Source organism: Mytilus edulis, chromosome 1 (genome assembly GCF_963676685.1).
Source record: "Mytilus edulis chromosome 1, xbMytEdul2.2, whole genome shotgun sequence".
Lineage (NCBI taxonomy): Eukaryota > Metazoa > Mollusca > Bivalvia > Mytilida > Mytilidae > Mytilus > Mytilus edulis.
Genome location: NC_092344.1, coordinates 102,802,713 through 102,821,824, shown reverse-complemented (window position 1 = coordinate 102,821,824; position 19,112 = coordinate 102,802,713). Strand labels below are relative to the sequence as shown.

Below are 19,112 nucleotides of genomic sequence, written 5' to 3'. Positions count from 1 at the left end.
CTGCCTAAGACATCAATGCTTTCATAATAGTCGGTACAGTACCACCAATGCTCATCCTTTTAAAAAATGAGGTAGAATAGATTGCAATGATAGGGAAAAAAAGAACGTGGCCATAGAACACGGATTCCCACTTACACTATCATTTTGTATCTTCAGTGGACCGTGAAATTATGATCAAACTCAAATTTGACATTGAAATTAGGAAGATAAGATCATAGGGAACATGTGTCTTAAGTTTAAAGTTGATTGGAATTCAACTTCATTCATAACTACCTTGACCAAAAACGTTAACCTGAAGTGGGGCAGACGGACGGACTAACGGACGAGAGGCCGAACGGACACACAGGCCGTAACACATAATGCTATTATGTGGGTCATAAGAATAAAAACATTCTGAAAGTAAATTAATAGAATGGAATCCCAAAAATAGAATGTATGATACTTTATTAAATAAATATAATGTTTCACTATCTTATTAGTTACTACTGTATAGATTAGCAACCCATATATAAAGCTATGGGTTGCTACTATATTCTTATGACATTCTCGTAGACATAAATGTCATCTATATAATATAATCCAAAAGTTCAGTATGTCTCCGATTTATTGCTCGCCGCCTACTAGCTATCTAGTGAAAAGGTTGTTCTTAATTTGATAAGAGAAAGCTTTATCCTCAATTGAAGTATTCCTACTAAAACGTAGGTTGAACGAAGAATAAATTGTAGTATCACAAACCGTCAATTTCAAACGTTTAAATTTCGATTGATGAAGTCATTAAAATGTATAAATAAATCAAATGAAGCTCATTATTGAAAGGTGAGGTTCTTAAGCATATCGGTAGTGTAAATATGTCTGGCATCAATGGTATAGTTTGCGGTACTTGTGAATGTTTAATTGTGTTTAATGATATGTACAATAATGAAACAAACAGATTTTTTTTCTCGGAATGATACTAAATGTTGAATTGTAGATGCAGAAAGCAAATTATGTTTGAACAGTGAGTTTACAAATTATTTGAAGTCAAATATTGTAAAAACAAATAAAAAAGGCATGATAAGACCTCTTTGAGGACTTGATCATGGAAAAGTATCATATATCTCATCTTATAACATCCTTTTGATATTTAAAAGACTGTTGATGTGTATGAGCTTTTGATTTCACCATTTAATTACGGATTTATCAGTTTTGAATTTTCCTCGGAGTTTGGTATTCTTGTTAATTTACTTTAGTGTCCGTCAAATATAAGTGTTGATATTATTGCATTTGCTTTGGGGCTATCTATATTTGTTTCAATGTTTAAACTTCTTGCTTTTACCGAAAATAGCCATAAAATCCAAAAGATTTTATATTGGGAGCTTATCAATAAATAGTTTGGTACAAAGCACAGTATTAGCTAAACAGATATGTTTCTATGAATGTCTTATACCACGATGTTAATCAGATCAAATACCTTTTTGGGTAAGATATTGATACCTATTTAATTTCAATTCAAACTTCAAAAGAGAGGCGACAGATACCAAAGGAATATTGCAACAGATAAATCGCAGAAGAACTATCAATGTCAGTTTAAAACTGAAGAAAAAAACAAACGTTTACCTTTTCAAAACTTCACCGTCACTTCGGAATTAATAAATTCAGAGTTTGATTCGAGAAAACAGAATTTGTAGTTCTGAAGGCAATTTTTTATATAACAGTATATGTATCATTTTTCTTACTAAGTAGGTCGCAGATCTTTATATAAGGACTAAGATGCAACACAAAGGATGCGTGGGAGTAACATCAATAACGCCTGTCACCGGTCTACAGACAAGAGATTAGACAACTCAAATGTCATCACTACAATTGATTTTCTAAGAAACTGTGCCACCTTTCAAAATAAATCTACTTCCCTCGCGTGTCAAATTAACTTTTACTCTTTGGATAAAAATAATATTATTTTAGGATAAAAATTATATTATTTTTCTTTGAATTGATGATGTTTAATAAACTTGCCTTTTATGAACTTATAGAAGGTAGGGTAAAGTACGCAGCAACATGAAACAGTAACAATATGTAGTGGTTGACAATCGGTCTACAATAATAGACAAGTATTTAAAGTCTGCCCAGCAGAAATCTTCTTAGTCTGTAAAATCTATAAATAAACAGAGACTTTCAAAGGTCAGTTCCCTGAACGACAAAGCCTTAAAGATATAAAACTGAAACAACCACTGACTATGTTCCGAACTACGGACATGCACGTAGTTATATATATAAACGTGATTATGAAGAAAGGCTTTGCATCATATAATCAATTACAACAATTAGCATCAACCAACTCGTAGAGGTTTCGTTGGCTCTTTATGGAATATTCAACGGACTAAGATTCATAACAGCAAGGAAAACAATTCTATATGGATGGAAGTTTGTTTCTTTATTGTCAATAAAAAATATGGTTTCAGTCAATGTTTTTAGTTTTTAGAATAATTGTTTCTTTTTGTAATTTTTGATAGCGAAAAGATATTTTAATGAATAGAGCAAATATATTCCTCGATTATTGGAACTGATATTTTGCATTGATAAAGCCGTTTATGTAGAGTTTAAAAAAAAGTGTCAAAAATTACAAAAGACTGTAAACGGTTTGCAACAACAGAAATTTCTTCACCTCAGCAACAGATCTTGGGAGTTCAACATTGTTTGTGTATGATATTCAGAATATATCTAAATCAAAATTAAAAAGAACTAAAACAATGTTATTCATGATGCGCAGACTATTAGAAAACAATAAAAGCATGACATGTCTGTACTCCTTTGACTTGTTCACGTATCTACACTATGTTTCCTTGTTTGTACATTCCAGTGAGAAAGGCTTAATAACTTTATAATTGAATGCATCCGGTTTTCTTTATTTATCTTAATTATGAGCGCTCAAAGTAAAATCTCAGAGTAAAATAAAACAATAAAAGCCAAGGATGTACAAGTATCGAATCATGCAAAGAGATATTAGTATATGACCAATATGTACTATTAATAAGTGTTCTTCTGTTATGAAAAAGGCAAGTTTACTAGACATATTTACTAGCACTGTTAGGATATTATTAAAGGTACATATTTTAAATCTTTAATACATGTAGCAGACTTGTTTCTGTATTTCTACGAGTTATCAGTACAGATCCATCTAACGTACATTAAAAAGAAACGGTTCATCGATACCTATCATCAATTTTCCTTTTGGACAGTGATATTCATTTTGTCCCTTTTGACGATGTGTATATTACCAAACTAGTTCGCTATGCCCGTGTCTGTGGTGACATTTAAGATTAATGGACTACTGACAATACTTATCATGTGACAAATTATGCTTATTTTGCATTTTCTCGGATTATAGATTTTTTATATATAGATATGGAAATGCCTTGTTTAAGTTCATTAAGTTTTTTTTATCAATTGAAGTGATATTTGACATTTAACAGCAGTTTGATTTGTGCAATTTCAAAACGTTCAATCTTATGAGAACTTATAAGCCCGCAAATTAATTATCATGATTGGTCAATAGAAACAACATTCAGCGTATTAATCGATTCGATTGGTCAATACATATATTTTTCTGATTCCCAGAAGAGGGAATATCGATTCCTAAATGATAGCCTTTAACACACCATCATGTTTTATTCATAGAGTTATGCAAGTAAAGTCACCGGGGCGAATACCGTTATATTGATCTCTGATAAATAATTTGAAATAATGTCATTAATTTGAGTTGTTCAATCTAAAATTTATTTACTTTTGACAATTTGCAATTTAAAATAATGGTTAGCTGAAAGACATTAGATTGATTTGTGTATTGGTTCCCATGATATCACAGCAGCGTGTAGAATCGATGACTCCTGTCGTTATTTTGTCCTGTGATGTAATCAAAAATGTTTTTAAAGACTTATATATCCCTGTTTAAACTTGACAGTTTAGCAAATTATCTTTTAAAAATGGATGAGAATTGAAGAACATAATTGGAATTCATTTATTTTAATTCAATTTCACTCCAATAAACACATAGATATTCTTAGCAGCCTACATGAGTTATTATGGAGGTTTACAATTTCTAAAACCGAATGTTGCTGGCTAAGGGAGACAATTCTGTTTTGCCATATAACAATCTTTTGGCGTGGAAAAAAAGCATATGAACAAGTTTTAGGAATAAAATAGAATATTTCCATGATTAAGTCAATAATATTAGATCTCATTGATCTTGTATTCTGCATTGACACAAATTGTCAACTGAATTTATCAATTTAATCTAATGGACGAAAATGAACGGACATAGAATTGAAATTTTAAATGTCAGAAAAGTTTAAGTTGAATTGTATTTTTATTATGGCTTTTTTCTTTACAAGTATAGAAGTATAAGCATTTGCATACGGAATATATATCTCCCAGTTGATTTGATATTTCAGGGCTATTATTTCCTATCAATATTTCCTTGATATTTAAGGGTTGCTGAGCACAAAGAAGCTTTTAGACCATGAATTTCAAGTGGTGAAGTTAAAGTCATCCCCTCGTAAGTTTTACGGACACTATCACAAGTTGGTTGACCGTTATGAATTATTTGTTTCACAGATGATAGTGGATATGTTCCTTATGTCGTAACTACAACCCCGCATCCTTTTTCCCGAATCTGACGTATCGAATTAGACTTAATTATGACCGGTTTGTAATAACATGAGCAACACGACGAGTGCCACATGTGGAGCAGAATCTGCTTACTCTTCAGAAACACATGATATCTCCCAAGTTTTTGGTGGGATTCGTGTTACTCAGTCTTTAGTTTTTTTCTATGTTATGTTTTGTGTGTTGATCTTTTTCTTTTTTAGTCATGGCCATGGCGTTGTCTGTTCACTTTCGACAGATGAGTTTAAATTTCCCTCTTGTATCCTTTGCTCCTCTTAAATAGATATACATGTATATAAAATTATAAACTCTATTACTTTCTATGAATAAAAAATCCCAAGTACAGGCATCTTATTCTTATATCTGTTATTCACGTAGCGAGTTACAAACAATGAATAAACTAGACAAATAACTAAAAGCAAACAAGTTATATTCCCAATTGAAACAACTATTCAGAATTTGATTTAAGCCTTTATAGGTCAATTCTTTGATATGACAATATGTGGGGGGAAATTCAAATAAAACACTTTACAGCCTTATTTATAAAATATGATAATAAACGAAAATAGTCAGCATCCAACGACAGCCACTGAACGACAGGCTCCTGACTTGAGACGTGCAAATGAAGAATATGTCGGGGTTGGACATGCTGGTGAACGCAGAACCCTCCCCCTACGTTGAGTAGTGGCATAACAGCACAACATTAAAACAAAAAATGTAAAATTCAATTGGAAATGATTTGCCTCGTCAGATTGGCACGAAACATAAAAACAACAAACATAAAAACATGAGACACAATGCACCGAAATAAGAAAACCCACAGTTACTGAAAGTAAGTTCAAAATCATGTTCTTCCAAACTAAGGAATGATAAGCAAATTTTCCAGCGGATCTAGTGTAAAGACGTCATAAATATTCTGAAGAAAGCATTACCTTGTGTCATGCCAAAACAAAAGTGTTATATTGACAGAATGTAGGGTGGTGAGTTTTTATAAATGCAAAACAATATATATGCTCAGTTGTATCTCAATATACCGAAAGCAATATGGTAACGAATTGGTAACGAAATCCCTGCCTTTAGGATTTATCATTTTTACGTAGGTAACGTTAATTGACTAATTTTGCCAATTATCTATTGAGTAAGATTTTGTAATAGAATATTTTAAGGTAAAAAAATATGATAATTTTGTTTTTCTTTTGAAAAAATAAACACATCTTCGATACCACAGAGGAAAACAAGTTTTACGTCACCTTTACTACTCAATAGGATAGCCACTGGAAAAAGTAACAACTTCGAATCAAATATCAGAATAGGCCAAACTAATAAACCATTGGCATATCACCTATTTATATCACATATTGTTCTGTAAGTATGGGGAAAATCACTTCATACATGTAGAAAATTATCGATAAAATGCCACAACAATAAAGCAAACATCATTGGCATTCTAAATACGATATGAGAAATATTGCATGTTGTTTGACTTTTATGTCATTTTGAAAAGGATTCTGGTCAATATCTCCAACGATTACATATAAACCACCACTTAGAGCTATCAAATTGGACATATTGATTTATTAGTATTTACTTAACAGACAGACGTTTGGAAATGATTCAATCATTCTTATTATTTGACAATATTTAATTCCCTAACTTCATATGTGTCTTATTTGAGAATATTGTCTTTAGTAAACTGTATTCGTTTGATACAGATTTTAGTGTATGCGTGCAACGCGTACTTCTTTGATAACATTAGATATACATTTGGGAAAATTAATACATAAAAAAATTGGAATATCGAAACCAGAGAAGCCTAAATATTCTAAGATAAACTTACACGAGAGTAAGGTGTATGTTCGTTAGATAGTAGGCATACTATTTGTTTTATCAATATATGACAAAAATTGACAACTCCAAATATCATTGTAACAAGCTTTTAATGCATTTGTCTGAATAAACAATGAAAGATAAATAATACGTTTGTTCAAACATATTCCAATAACATGGTTTAACAGATAATCAATAAGAAAACGAGGTAGCAATGGTTTTCAAAACTGGTATCCGAAGTGATTGAAGTTTTGACGTTTTACCTAATCTAATCTCAAAGAGATTTTTTTTATATTGGCGACAAATTGTTAGTTTATTTACTGTATTCTCATTAAAGATAGTTCATTTAATTGAATTATTGCGAAATAAAAGAACAGTTCGTGCAGTATATGATTTTAACTTCAGGCTTGTGTACTGTCATTTAGTGGCAATCTACATCTTACTACTCCACTGGGCTAGAATTAAAATACACGAGACGATAGTGTTTTACTGCTAGAAAAAGAGACAAAATACAGCAATGACTACTGCTAGAAATAAAGAAATAGACAATAATGTCAACTGCTTTAAATAACGTCACGAGACAATAATGTTTACTGCTAGAAATAAAGACAAGAAACAACAATGTCAACAGCTTACATTAAGACAAGAGACAATACTGTCTACTGCTAAATCTAAAGACAAAAGACAGCAATGTATAATGCAAGATATAAGACAAGAAATAACAATGTTTTCTGATAGAATAAGGACAAGAAACAACAATGTCTACTGCGAAAAAAAATAAAGACAAACAAAGTTTACTCATATATAAATAAAGACAACAATGTGCACTGACAAAAATAAAGACAACACTGTTTACAGATAGAAATTAAAGACAACAATGTTTACTGATAGAAATTAAGACAATAATATTTACTCCTACATACTTGGAGGTAACGCGTCTTCTGATTGGCTGACATTGTTTTTTATCAGCTCATAAACATAATTTTGTCATGTGACCCTGACATCGCCAACGTTTTTTCATGGTTTACTCCGTTTTAAAATGGAGTTTAGAATTAAATTATAAGAAATGACTTATATTTTTCTGTCTATTCGAAATAACATTAAAAATGTGGTGCACACTTTAAAATAACCCGCTACGCGGGTTATTCAGTTTGCACCACAATTTTGATGTTATTTCGAATAGACAGAAAAAATATTACAGTCATTCCTTAAATAAATAAAGACAACAATTTTACTGTTAGAAATAGAGACAATATTTTTTACTGATAGAAATAAAAGACATGTAACAAAAATATTCATTTTTTACCATGGCAGTTCTTTGTCAAATGCTTGCTTATGAATTACTAATCGGTGGCGTGAGATTTTCATTGGAAGGAATGAGCTTACGCAAAAGAAATAAATGTAATATACTAGAATGAATTTGTTCTAACGTCATTGATTCGAATAAGCACCTTCTTAGCTCTAGTGTAATTATTTTTACTATTTTCAATTATATTCGAAATCTTTGATTTAATACATGCTGTCGAGGAAGTTGAAAATTATTACAATATCCTGAGGAAGGAGGAAACAACTTATATATTGAAAAATTGACGCAATGCAAAAAAATATATGTAATGTAAAAATAAGAAGATGTGGTATGATTGTCAATGAGGCAACTCTCCACGAGAGACATAATGACACAGAAATTAACAATTATAGGTCTCCGTATGACTTTCAAAATTGAGTATAAAACTCATATCGCGTAGTTAGCTTTAAAAGACCCGAAATGACAAATATTTAACAATTCAAACGATAAAAAAACAACTGCCGGATTCATGTACAAAATAATGAACGAAAAGCAAATATTTCTGCTAACATAAAATGACTCAGACAGACTAATTCGCTGAAACGTATTTCATTATAGTTGTAATAGTAAAGGTTACAAAAGCATTTTACTACTTTGTATGAAATCGAGTAAATTTCAATAGTTTTTTCTCAAAACATTTTGTAAAATTTTATAATTGGCAGTTGCTTAATATTTAAGTTCCTTTAATCCAATAAATATAAAACAATATAATGATATATACAAAATCAAGTAGATGTAGTTTGATTGCCAATCGGCAATCAAAAAAACAAATTTCCACTAGAGACAATTGACTTAGATGTTAGAAACAATAAGTCACCGTACGAGTCGGGTCGACCTTTAGTAATAAGCAAACTCCATACCACATAATCGGCTATGACACCCCTGTATTTATCCTTTTGATCGGTAATAAACAATTGGTTAACATCTCAATAGTTAGTCTAACACCGCCACTTTTTCATGTTCCTGTGCAAAGTTACGAAACTCGGCAACAACAGTTTCCCTATATGTCATTTTTTTCTTCTTGTAGAATTAGAATTTAGACACAAAGGTATGATAGTTCAGTTAAACTCATTCACAACATTGAAAGACTGGGAATGATTTTGAGCTTGATATATTGAGTAGACACCTATCTATTTGGAAGACGACATGTTCCCCTATATATAAAGTAATTTGGTATTTTTTGTTCGTTGAAATGCGGTCTGATTATCCCACATCTCCTATGTATATATCCAAATGCGGTCTGATTATCCCACATCTCCTATGTATATATCCAAAATGGTTACTTTAAATTTTGTTATTGATTAAGTTATTCATGAGCAACAGAGTAACCCCAAAATAACTTTACATTCATATCTTAAATGGAGCAACCTTTATGTGCAATGTTCTGTGGGGTAAGACTGTTTATTATGTCGATAAGCACATATATGAACATTTGTTTTTCTATGCTGTGTTTTATATACTGTTGTTTATTTTCTTTTTCCCTCCTTTTCTTTGACATGGCAGTTTATTTTCTCCTCTCTTTTATATCTTGTGAACATCTGAAGGATGTAATTTGAAAGTTTGTGCATTGGTAGTTTTAAATTCAAGGGATATGGAGTGACATAAGTACACCTTCTTCTTCGCCAAACTATGTGTTAAGCTTAATTTGAAAACAAATCAGTCTTACGTTAGCACACTTGCACAAGGATGTGCCAAATACAGAAAATATACAACATTTAACAGAATACAATAAGTGTATAGATGATAAAAGGGATATGTCCGTCACTAATTACATGTATTTATAATAATTTAACAATTTTTATCAATACATTTCAGTTTGTAATGTAAATAATTCTGGTTGAAAAACTGTATCAGCTACATATTGCATTTATCTTTCCATATGCAATGTTACTTTCCAGTAACGATTGTGACGATACATGCAATATCACATGAACGCCTTTTACATATTAAAAACTAAACCCCATCATCAAGAGCTAAGTAAACTATCTATACAATATTACTTTCATAATGCATAAATTGTTGATTGAATTGACAGACACCACACTCTCCGGGGGTTGCCCTAACTATGTTATGATGTGTTATAGTACAACAAACGTATGATCTATTATGCATGAGCAACATTATTTGTCGACAACACCTCTCATGCCTCTGTTCCATTGACTATTCGCGAATACACAGGCAATCAAGACAGCTCTATGTTTCTGTTATGGTAATATCAAATATTCAAAACATTCAAAAACGCAAGATCTACATTCATAAAAAAAAAGGTATGCCGATATATAATTATAAACTTGACACTCTCATATAATTGATTACTAGTAATCAATTTGCAACAACCAAATATCCAATTTGCCCCAAAACCTGAAACATTGTAAACGCTTCTTATTTTAACCCTACTATACATATTTTAAACCTGTAACAAAACAAAACTATTTAGATCGTGTATTTTATCCTTGGTCTGTTGTCCAATCGGTCATTGTAAAATGATTTAGTGTTGTGTATTTTTTTTTAATCATCCATATATTGTAACTTGTAAAAATCAAATCTCAAAGAAAACCCCAGAAACAACAAGATTTCAATACAAAGTAAGTCCGGACTTTTTCTATGAAAAATAAAGTTTGCTGTTAATGAAAACCAAAGAAAAAACTGTATAATTAGATTTGAAAGCTATGTGTTACCATTCTGAAACTTGAATTAATTTAAAAAAAACTGTTGATAGTAAAAAATGCGCTGATTTCCAAATGTAACATTGAGTTCCCACATACTAAAATGAATACATATTAATCATTTAAAATGCATATAACCTTTAGTGTTCAATTAATGAGTGATCCCAAGAGTCTGTGTTAATGCGATACATAGTATCGCGACATAAAGATGAAATACATTATTAAACAAACCAACAATCCTTATAACGAAATACATCATGACATGGGAAATTAATTAAAATGTCAACTAAATACCGTGTGAATAAAACAACTTATCGATATAACTTGAAAATTAATCAAAGAAGAAATTGGGTAAACGTCATTTGTGTAAAATAAAAATAGTTATTTTGGTGTTTGTCTGGGGTGTAGGGAATTTTCTAAGCAATTACGACACCCTGATGTGAGGCAGAGTACTATTGAATACACCAAGATAACGAATTTTTTTCTTATCAAGAGTTCCTTTACTCATTTTCATATTAGGGTGTACAATTGAAAATTGTTACGAAGGACATCTACTACACATTTTTACATACTGGTGTAGGAAACTAAAAAACATACCAAACGAAAGAGTTCAGTTGTGTTTCATAATTAAACTCAAGACGCATGTGTAGAAATTTAACAAAAATTTCATAACTGCAACATTAAAGAGTGTCAGAAGAAAGATAAAAATACCAGTCTTGAAATTGTTTGCTTTATTAACAACATTAAGATAAAAATAACAATCGTATTTTGTTTCTTCAATGACAAGGCCATTATACACTTTTGATTAAAAAAACAATAACAATTTTAACCAATTTCAAAGGCTTTTTTTTAATCAATAACAATATTACGTTCAATTAAATCCTTTTCATGTGGATGAATGTTTTACATAAGCGGAATTCATAACGGACCATAATTGTTTTAATTTATAATCATTTTCTATTCCTTACTATGCTGTCAAAACAATTGCAGAAGTTAGCAATAAATGCGATGTGCAGTGCTGATACAAAGAAGTTCACATCTTATAGAATCTTTAACGTTCCATACATATAGTCAATTAAGTGTTTCCTTGACATGGTACTTAGAGAGGAGAAACCACAATCAAGGACATAATACATTGAGAATCTCATGGCTTTAGTATCGTTAATGACAAAACCACTCGGTATTCATCAAGTATGGACGGAATAACATTGGTTACACTAGATTATTCTTAAGAAAGTGAATTCTAGATTCTCATCGATCTATGCATGTTAATTCTTTTCAAAATCAATCAGATTTACAAAGTTTTTCGCTTTCAATTACAATGAAAAGTAATTATACTGGTGCAAATGAAAGGCTTCCATGAAAGTTTTGTTTATTATACATTGTTCAATTTTTTTTTGCTCTTTTAATCAAATGTTTAGCTTATTTTTCTTTCATTTCATACAATGCTTATGTTTACACCTGTCCTAAGTCAGGAATCTGATGTACAGTAGTTTGTTTATGTAAGTCATACGTGTTTCTCGTTTCTCGTTTTTATATAGAATGAAATTCAAAACAGTGTGGCTGTGGCCATTGATTGACACATTAAATTCATCCATTGACTGGGACAATTTAGGTGAACGTTTGTATGTAACGACCATTGCTCTCTATGTACTTTTTAAAGACACTTAAACTATGGGGTCACCAAAGGTTCTCAACACCTTAATTAAGTAATTCGAAAAATTAATCAGAAATAACACGATGTTTTGATTTATATCAATTATATAAATCAAAACATAAAGGTTATTCCTGATTAATTTTTCGAATTATTTTATAATTAAAGGCGTTAAAAAACCTTTTGTGACCCCACAGTTTAAATGTCTATCGTAGGTACGTCGTGAACAGTGGTCGTTACAGACAAACGTTCATGTAAATTTTCCAGTCAATGGATGAATTTAATGTGTCAATCAATGGCCACATCCACACTGTTTTGAATTTCATTCTAGATTAGACCGTTGGTTTTCCCGTTTGAAGGGTTTTACATTGTTAATTTTTGGGGCCCTTTATAGCTTGCTGTTCGGTGTGAGTCAAGGCTCCGTGTTGAAGGCCGTACCTTGACCTATAATGGTTTACTTTTATAAATTGTTATTTGGATGGAGAGTTGTCTCATTGGCACTCATACCACATCTTCCTATATCTAATTATCCGTCTTTAAAAAAACTTACTGGTGCCTATAATCATACATACTTTTATAGTAACAGCTTAAATCCAAGACAGACATTTGTCAAGCTCTTCTCCTGGTTTATTAAGATTTGCATAGACTTGACCGAAAAAGAACCCCGAATATTTCCACTGGTGACCCCCCCCCCCCCTTCCCTAAAAAAAACCAAAACAAAACCCACAATTATCCAGCGAGGAAAGCTAGTGGACAACTTTAGATTTTCCATTTTAGTCAGTTTACCAACAAAAAAGGGAAAATGAACGCAATAATATTTAAAGTCAAAATTGAATATTTACCAACAAAGAACTTGAAATAAGCGAACCACACAAATAACCAACCGGTCTAGTAAATCATAAACCGTCTTAAATTAGAGATTATGTCTTAAAACAGTCCGAACAGTGTTAGAACTTCGTAGTTGCATATGAATATTTAAATCGTTGCATCAGTCGAATTGGACAATGTCTGCATAATAAGAAACCAGCGGTGACATTTCTTAAACCCATGAAAACACAAGAGACCACACGAATAACTAAATATACGTATAAATATAAATCAAATTTCGCTATCCTTTTTCAGATCTAACAATGCATTTTAATAACAAAACCTAAATTTGATTGGGTATATTTCAAAATGTGTCTCTCTATTCCCTAAAGTTTAATCTCTAGTGAATGTTCAAAAATCTGTATGTCTATAGCTCAAGGATTTATTAAACGTTCCAATAGCGCCATTACAAATGCACTGGTGCAGACATATTGTTACTGGCAAATGCTTCAAACTTTTCACAAGATAAAATTTCACCAGCACGGTTAAATCAACCTATTTAATATTTCAACACATATTGTTCTTTAGTGCTCATGTTATGAACACCAAAAGCATATGAACCTAAATTTTAAGAATAATCTCCAAATACGTTACTACATTTTCGCATGTAGTATTTCATGACAGTACCCAAGAACTTGAAATTATTGACTTTATGTTTATTGGTGCTGAAATGCACTTCTCTCCAATAAGGGGAATACATTGGTTTAACTTTAGGTGCAAGCAGTGTGTTCAAATGCTCTTTTTGTGGGTGCATACACTGCTTATTATTTTTAACGAAGATAGGTGCCTGTCTGTGAATTGCTTATTCTGAAACTATAGGAATGTTTCTATGGTTCTTCGGAAATTCAAATTCATCAAATAGAAATATGACAAACCTCGTCCTTATTATATAAGTATTGGTAGGATGTTATTTGATTTGAAAAACAAATCTTCAATATAGAGTTATGTATGATTAGTTTTTATTATCTAATTATGTTATAAGAAAGTCTTACCTTTTCCCTAGGTTGCCATATATCTATATCAGTATTCATTCCTGTAGATTTTGAATTTGACCTCACAGCTCTACCGGAAGCGGCCATGTGTTCAAGACCCCTCTTGGAAAAGGGCTGTAATCCTTTTGTCGTATTTCATCTGTATGGCGACGATATACTTAAGTAATCTTTTCTTGTACACAGAAAATCAGTCACAATATATCCAATATTCAACAAGTCTGTCGCCTTCTTTGTATTACAGTTTTTACATCACGACTTCTTGGAATCAAAGGAAATATGAAATCTGCAATCACTGATGTACACTTGTATAGTTGTTATTTAAATCGATGCTACAAAGGGAATCAAAGATATGCATTTATCTAAACCAAGCCCTAAATTGAAAATCTACAACCGTCAAAATGGTAAAATGAGTGAACAAACCAATTTGATAGCTTAGAATCGATTTATTGTCCACGGTGTGTGAAGTGATTGCAACTTAATATTAGCTATACGTTACCCTACGTAAAACCGTATCATATTATTGACAATCATATTTTCCTATAAAATACAATTAACGTTGACTTGATTTTCTTGCGGATCATTCGAGTATGCCTGGATGAGAGCAGAGGATATTTAAGAGATTAGTCCAATATTGTTTTGGCTATATAATTTTCCTTCAGATATACAATTTGTCAAACTGATTCGAACGGTCGATATTGCTATTAAGATATGTTAGTAGCATGGATGAAGTTACTCTATTGCTTAAAATTTCCATTTCTTTTGACGAATGAATAAAGAAAAATATTGATTGGGATTATTGTTTTTCTGATATTGTAACCTTAATTTAAAGAGCAGAAAATGTATGTGGGCATTTAAAACTATTATTTATTTTAGATGTTAACCCAAATTTCAATCTGAAATAAATTTGAACTAAATCGAACTAAAGAGCATAGAAAGTAGATGCAAATGTTTTAAAATCTTTTAGTCTGTCATATAAGATGCACGAGTATCGAGCGTATATTTAAAACGGGGAAAATAAAGAGAAAAAAAACCAACTGTACAGTTTGATTTATGTCTTTTGTTCAGTTTTCCAACCAACGCATTGAGCTACATATTGTCTACCCAATACCCTTGCTATAGAATATTTTTCAATGTCTGTTAATCGTGAATGATACAATTCACAATAAAGAACATTGTTACCTCAGTTAAACCATTGTTTCATTTAATAATCTATTGCTTTTGTTTTAAAATCAACAGATCAATTCTTAGTATTGTTTAATAAAACTGATTTACTGTATTAAACAATTTTCAAATTAAATATATCAGCTAGCAGGCTTTTAAGTTAACAATGGATCAATCTATGTATTCATAAATAATTTTGAAACAAACTTAATTGAAAATCCAATTATAAAACATTTTGTTCTTGCTTTTAGAAGGACATTATTAAAATTTAGATCTTTGTTTCCAATTAGTCACTCCATTCCACATAGAGATAATTTGTGTCTGCAACATTATATGTAGATCTTGAAAGCAACAGTATAATCCTAGCTCATATAACTGTATGAGACGGTATACAGAACTAAATAAATAAAATATGATTGCCAATTATCCATCAGAGATGACAATGACGTAAACAACTATAGTTCACCGTACGGTCTTTAGCATTGACCATAACTCATACCGTAAAAAATGTATATGGAAATCACTGTGGAAATGGTACTAATTTATATTTCGTGTGTGCGAAGCGCTTTTGTGAAGGAAGGGATCATGTAATGAAACGTAGAAAATCTAGGAACTTTATATACATTATAGTATAGTATAAGGAGGTAAAGTCAGCTATAAAAGGCAATGGATATTTAAAAGGCAATGACAAAATGTGAAACAATTAAAACAAAAACGACCGATTTTACGCGTCTGGCGTACTAAATTATAATCCTGGTACCTTTGATAACTATTTTCACCACTGGGTCGATGCCACTGCTGATGGACGTTTCGTCCCCGAGGGTATCACCATCCCAGTAGTCAACACTTCGGTGTTGACATGAATATTAATAATGTGGTCATTTTATTAAATTTCCTGTTTACAAAACTGAATTTTCGAAAAACTAAGGATTTTCTTATCCCAGGTATACATTACCTTAGCCGTATTTGGCACCACTTTTTGGAATTTTGGATACTCAATGCTCTTCAACTTTGTACTTGTTTGGCTTTATAAATATTTTGATATGAGCGTCACTGATGATGGCCATTGTTATATTATTGTTCGTTTCTGTGTGTGTTGCATTTTAACGTTGAGTCGTTTGTGTTTTCTCTTATTTTTGAGATATTGAGATCAGACGTGGCACGGTACTTGTCTATCCCAAATTCATGTATTTGGTTTTCTTGTTATATTTGTTATTCTCGTGGTGTTTTGTCTGATGCTTGGTCCGTTTCTGTGTGTGTTACGTTTCGGTGTTATGTCGTTGTTCTCCTCTTATATTTAATGCGTTTCCCTCGGTTTTAGTTTGTTACCCCGATTTTGTTTTTTGTCCCTGGATTTATGAGTTTTGAACAGCGGTATACTACTGTTGCCTTTATTTATGTAGACGAAACGCGTGTCTGGCGTACTAAATTATAATCCTGGTACCTTTGATAACTATTTATGTCAAAACGATACAGAGGAAAAACAAAAGACTAACCAACAACAACCGCTGAATTAATAAATCCTGTCGTTCACGAGGCAGGCAAAATATATAAAGTAGCGACCAATCCTCCCCTTACCATGGACAGCAATGTCATTAATTTTGTATGTGTCTGTCCCAAGTCAGGAGCTTGTAATAAAGTAGTTGTCGTTTGTTGCTGTGTTACACATTTGTTTTTCGTTCATTGTTGTACATACATGAATGAGGCCGTTAGTTTTCTCGTTCAAATTATTTTACATTTGTCATTTTTATGTATGTATGTTTTGTTCACAAATCGTTGTCAATATAATGGAATTTTACCAACTGTCATACATTTAAGAGGTTTAGCTAGCTATAAAACCAGATTTAATCCACCATTTTCTATAAAAGAAAGTGCCTGTACCAAGTCAGGAATATAACAATTGTTGTCTATTCATTTGCTTTGTTTGAGCTTTTGTTTTGACCATTTGATTTGGGAATTTTCCTCGGAGTTTGGTATTTTTTCTTATTTGACTTTTTATATGGTGCCGTCTCGTGATGATTTATAGGCGTTCGTTGTAGTTAAATGATTTGTTGGTTTACTGCTTGTATACTTTTCTCCGTTTCACTATTCTTAAAAAAAGAATGCTATTCTAAATACCACCTTCGATATATTTAGATATTATCGAGAAACTAAGGATCTAAATTCCTCGAGCAAATTGACTTAATACGAATTTGGCTATTCTTTTTATGTTCCTTTTGATCGAGTAGCTCTCATGTTTCTACGTATTTACAAATTTCTTGGTTTCTAATGTTTAGGTTTTAGCGTTCCTAATCCAGATAAATAAAAAACAAAATAATTTGATGCACGTAAAGATTGTTATTTTGGATGTCAACTCGGGTATTCGTTGGTTTACCGAGCGATACTAGAGTACTAACTTAGTAAAACATTTACAACATGGAAACACAAAATTGTACTCATTGTATGTGTTGTGGGTCGTTAACTAACGCTCATGAACGTAAAACCCTTAACATTATTACATAAATACATATATGAAGATGTAGTATGAGTGCCAATGAGACAACTCTCCATCCAAATAACAATATGACTAGATAATAGTCCAAGAAATTGTATACCAAAATTCATAGCTTTTTTACTACATGTACTAATAATGTAAACTGTCTAACATATATTCAAGTAATTAATTAACATCTATAGAAAAATCATTACTCAGACAACAGTATTTTGGAACCATAAAAACACTTTTAATTATCAACAAAGGGATGATGATTGAACTTACTGATGCCTTTAATTATTTTCTGAAGGTCCACAAATGCAAAGAATTTGTTCTTGTTAAAAATTTATTACCTTGTAAACATTTCTTGGACGAGACGATTTCTCCACTTTGTAAGGTAACTAGTTGTCGCTCAGATCAAAATAGTTATAAAGACAAACAAGTACAAAGTTGAAGAGTAATGAGGACCCAAAATTCCAAAAAGTTATGCCAAATACGGCTAAGGTAATCTATTCCTGGGATATGAAAAATCTTAGTTTTTCGAAATATTTAAAGTTTTGTAACAAGAAATTTATAAAAATGACCATATAAGTGATATTCATGTCAACACCGAAATGCTGACTACTGGGCTGGTGATACCCTCGGGGACGAAACGTCCACAAGCAGTGGCATCGAACCAGTGGTGTAAATAGTTTTCAAAGGTACCAGGATTATAATTTGATACGCTAAACGCGCGTTTCGTTTACATAAGACTCATCTGTCACGTTCAGGTCAATACAGTTATAAAGCCAAACAAGCACAAAGTTGAAGAGCATTGAGGACCCAAAATTCCAAAAAAGTGTGCGAAATCCGGCTGAGGTAATCTATTCCTGGGAAATAGAAAATCCTTAATTTTTCGAAATATTCAAAGTTTTGTAACAGGAAATTTATAAAAATAACCATATAATTGATATCCATGTCAACATCCAAGTGCTGACTACTCGGCTGGTGATACCCTCGTAGAAAAACCGTCCACCAGCAGTTGCATCGACCCAATGGTGTAAATAGTTATCAAAGGTACCAGGATTATAATTTAATACGCCAGACGCGCGTTTCGTCTACATAAGACTCATCAGTGACGCTCAGATCAAAATAGTTATAAAGCCAAACAAGCACAAATTTGAAGAGCATTAAGGACCCAGAATTCAAAAAAATTGTGCCAAAACTAACAGTTTTGCTGATAAAAAAAACCAAAATGCTCTGACGGTACTGCATTGGAGGAAGGATTAAGATCAGCTAAGATTAGTTTGTATATCCATCCTCTGTTTGGAGGAGATAAACGCAAACATTTGAATTGTATTGAATTTTTTATTCATTTGATTAATATTTATTTTTTTATTTGTTTGATTTATATTTAATTTCCCGAGAGGAGCTCTCATAAGCGTAACAAAGCAACAACATTTTAACAGGAAGCCGATTAGTCGATTATCATTTTGTTAATCGATAT

General features: G+C 31.7%; 2 protein-coding genes across 2 annotated transcripts in view; both read right to left on the bottom strand.

Annotated features, from left to right (window-relative positions):
- The window catches only part of LOC139498671 (GTP-binding protein Di-Ras2-like), a 58,897-nt gene extending 44,404 nt beyond the window's left edge, over window positions 1-14,493 (bottom strand). The window contains exon 1 of the mRNA XM_071287180.1: window positions 13,993-14,493. Within this exon, the coding sequence (XP_071143281.1) occupies window positions 13,993-14,079 (87 nt within the window). The 5' untranslated portion in view covers window positions 14,080-14,493. The remainder of the gene's footprint in view (window positions 1-13,992) is intronic.
- The window catches only part of LOC139516491 (uncharacterized), a 735,418-nt gene that overhangs the window by 162,484 nt on the left and 553,822 nt on the right, over window positions 1-19,112 (bottom strand). The window lies entirely within an intron of this gene.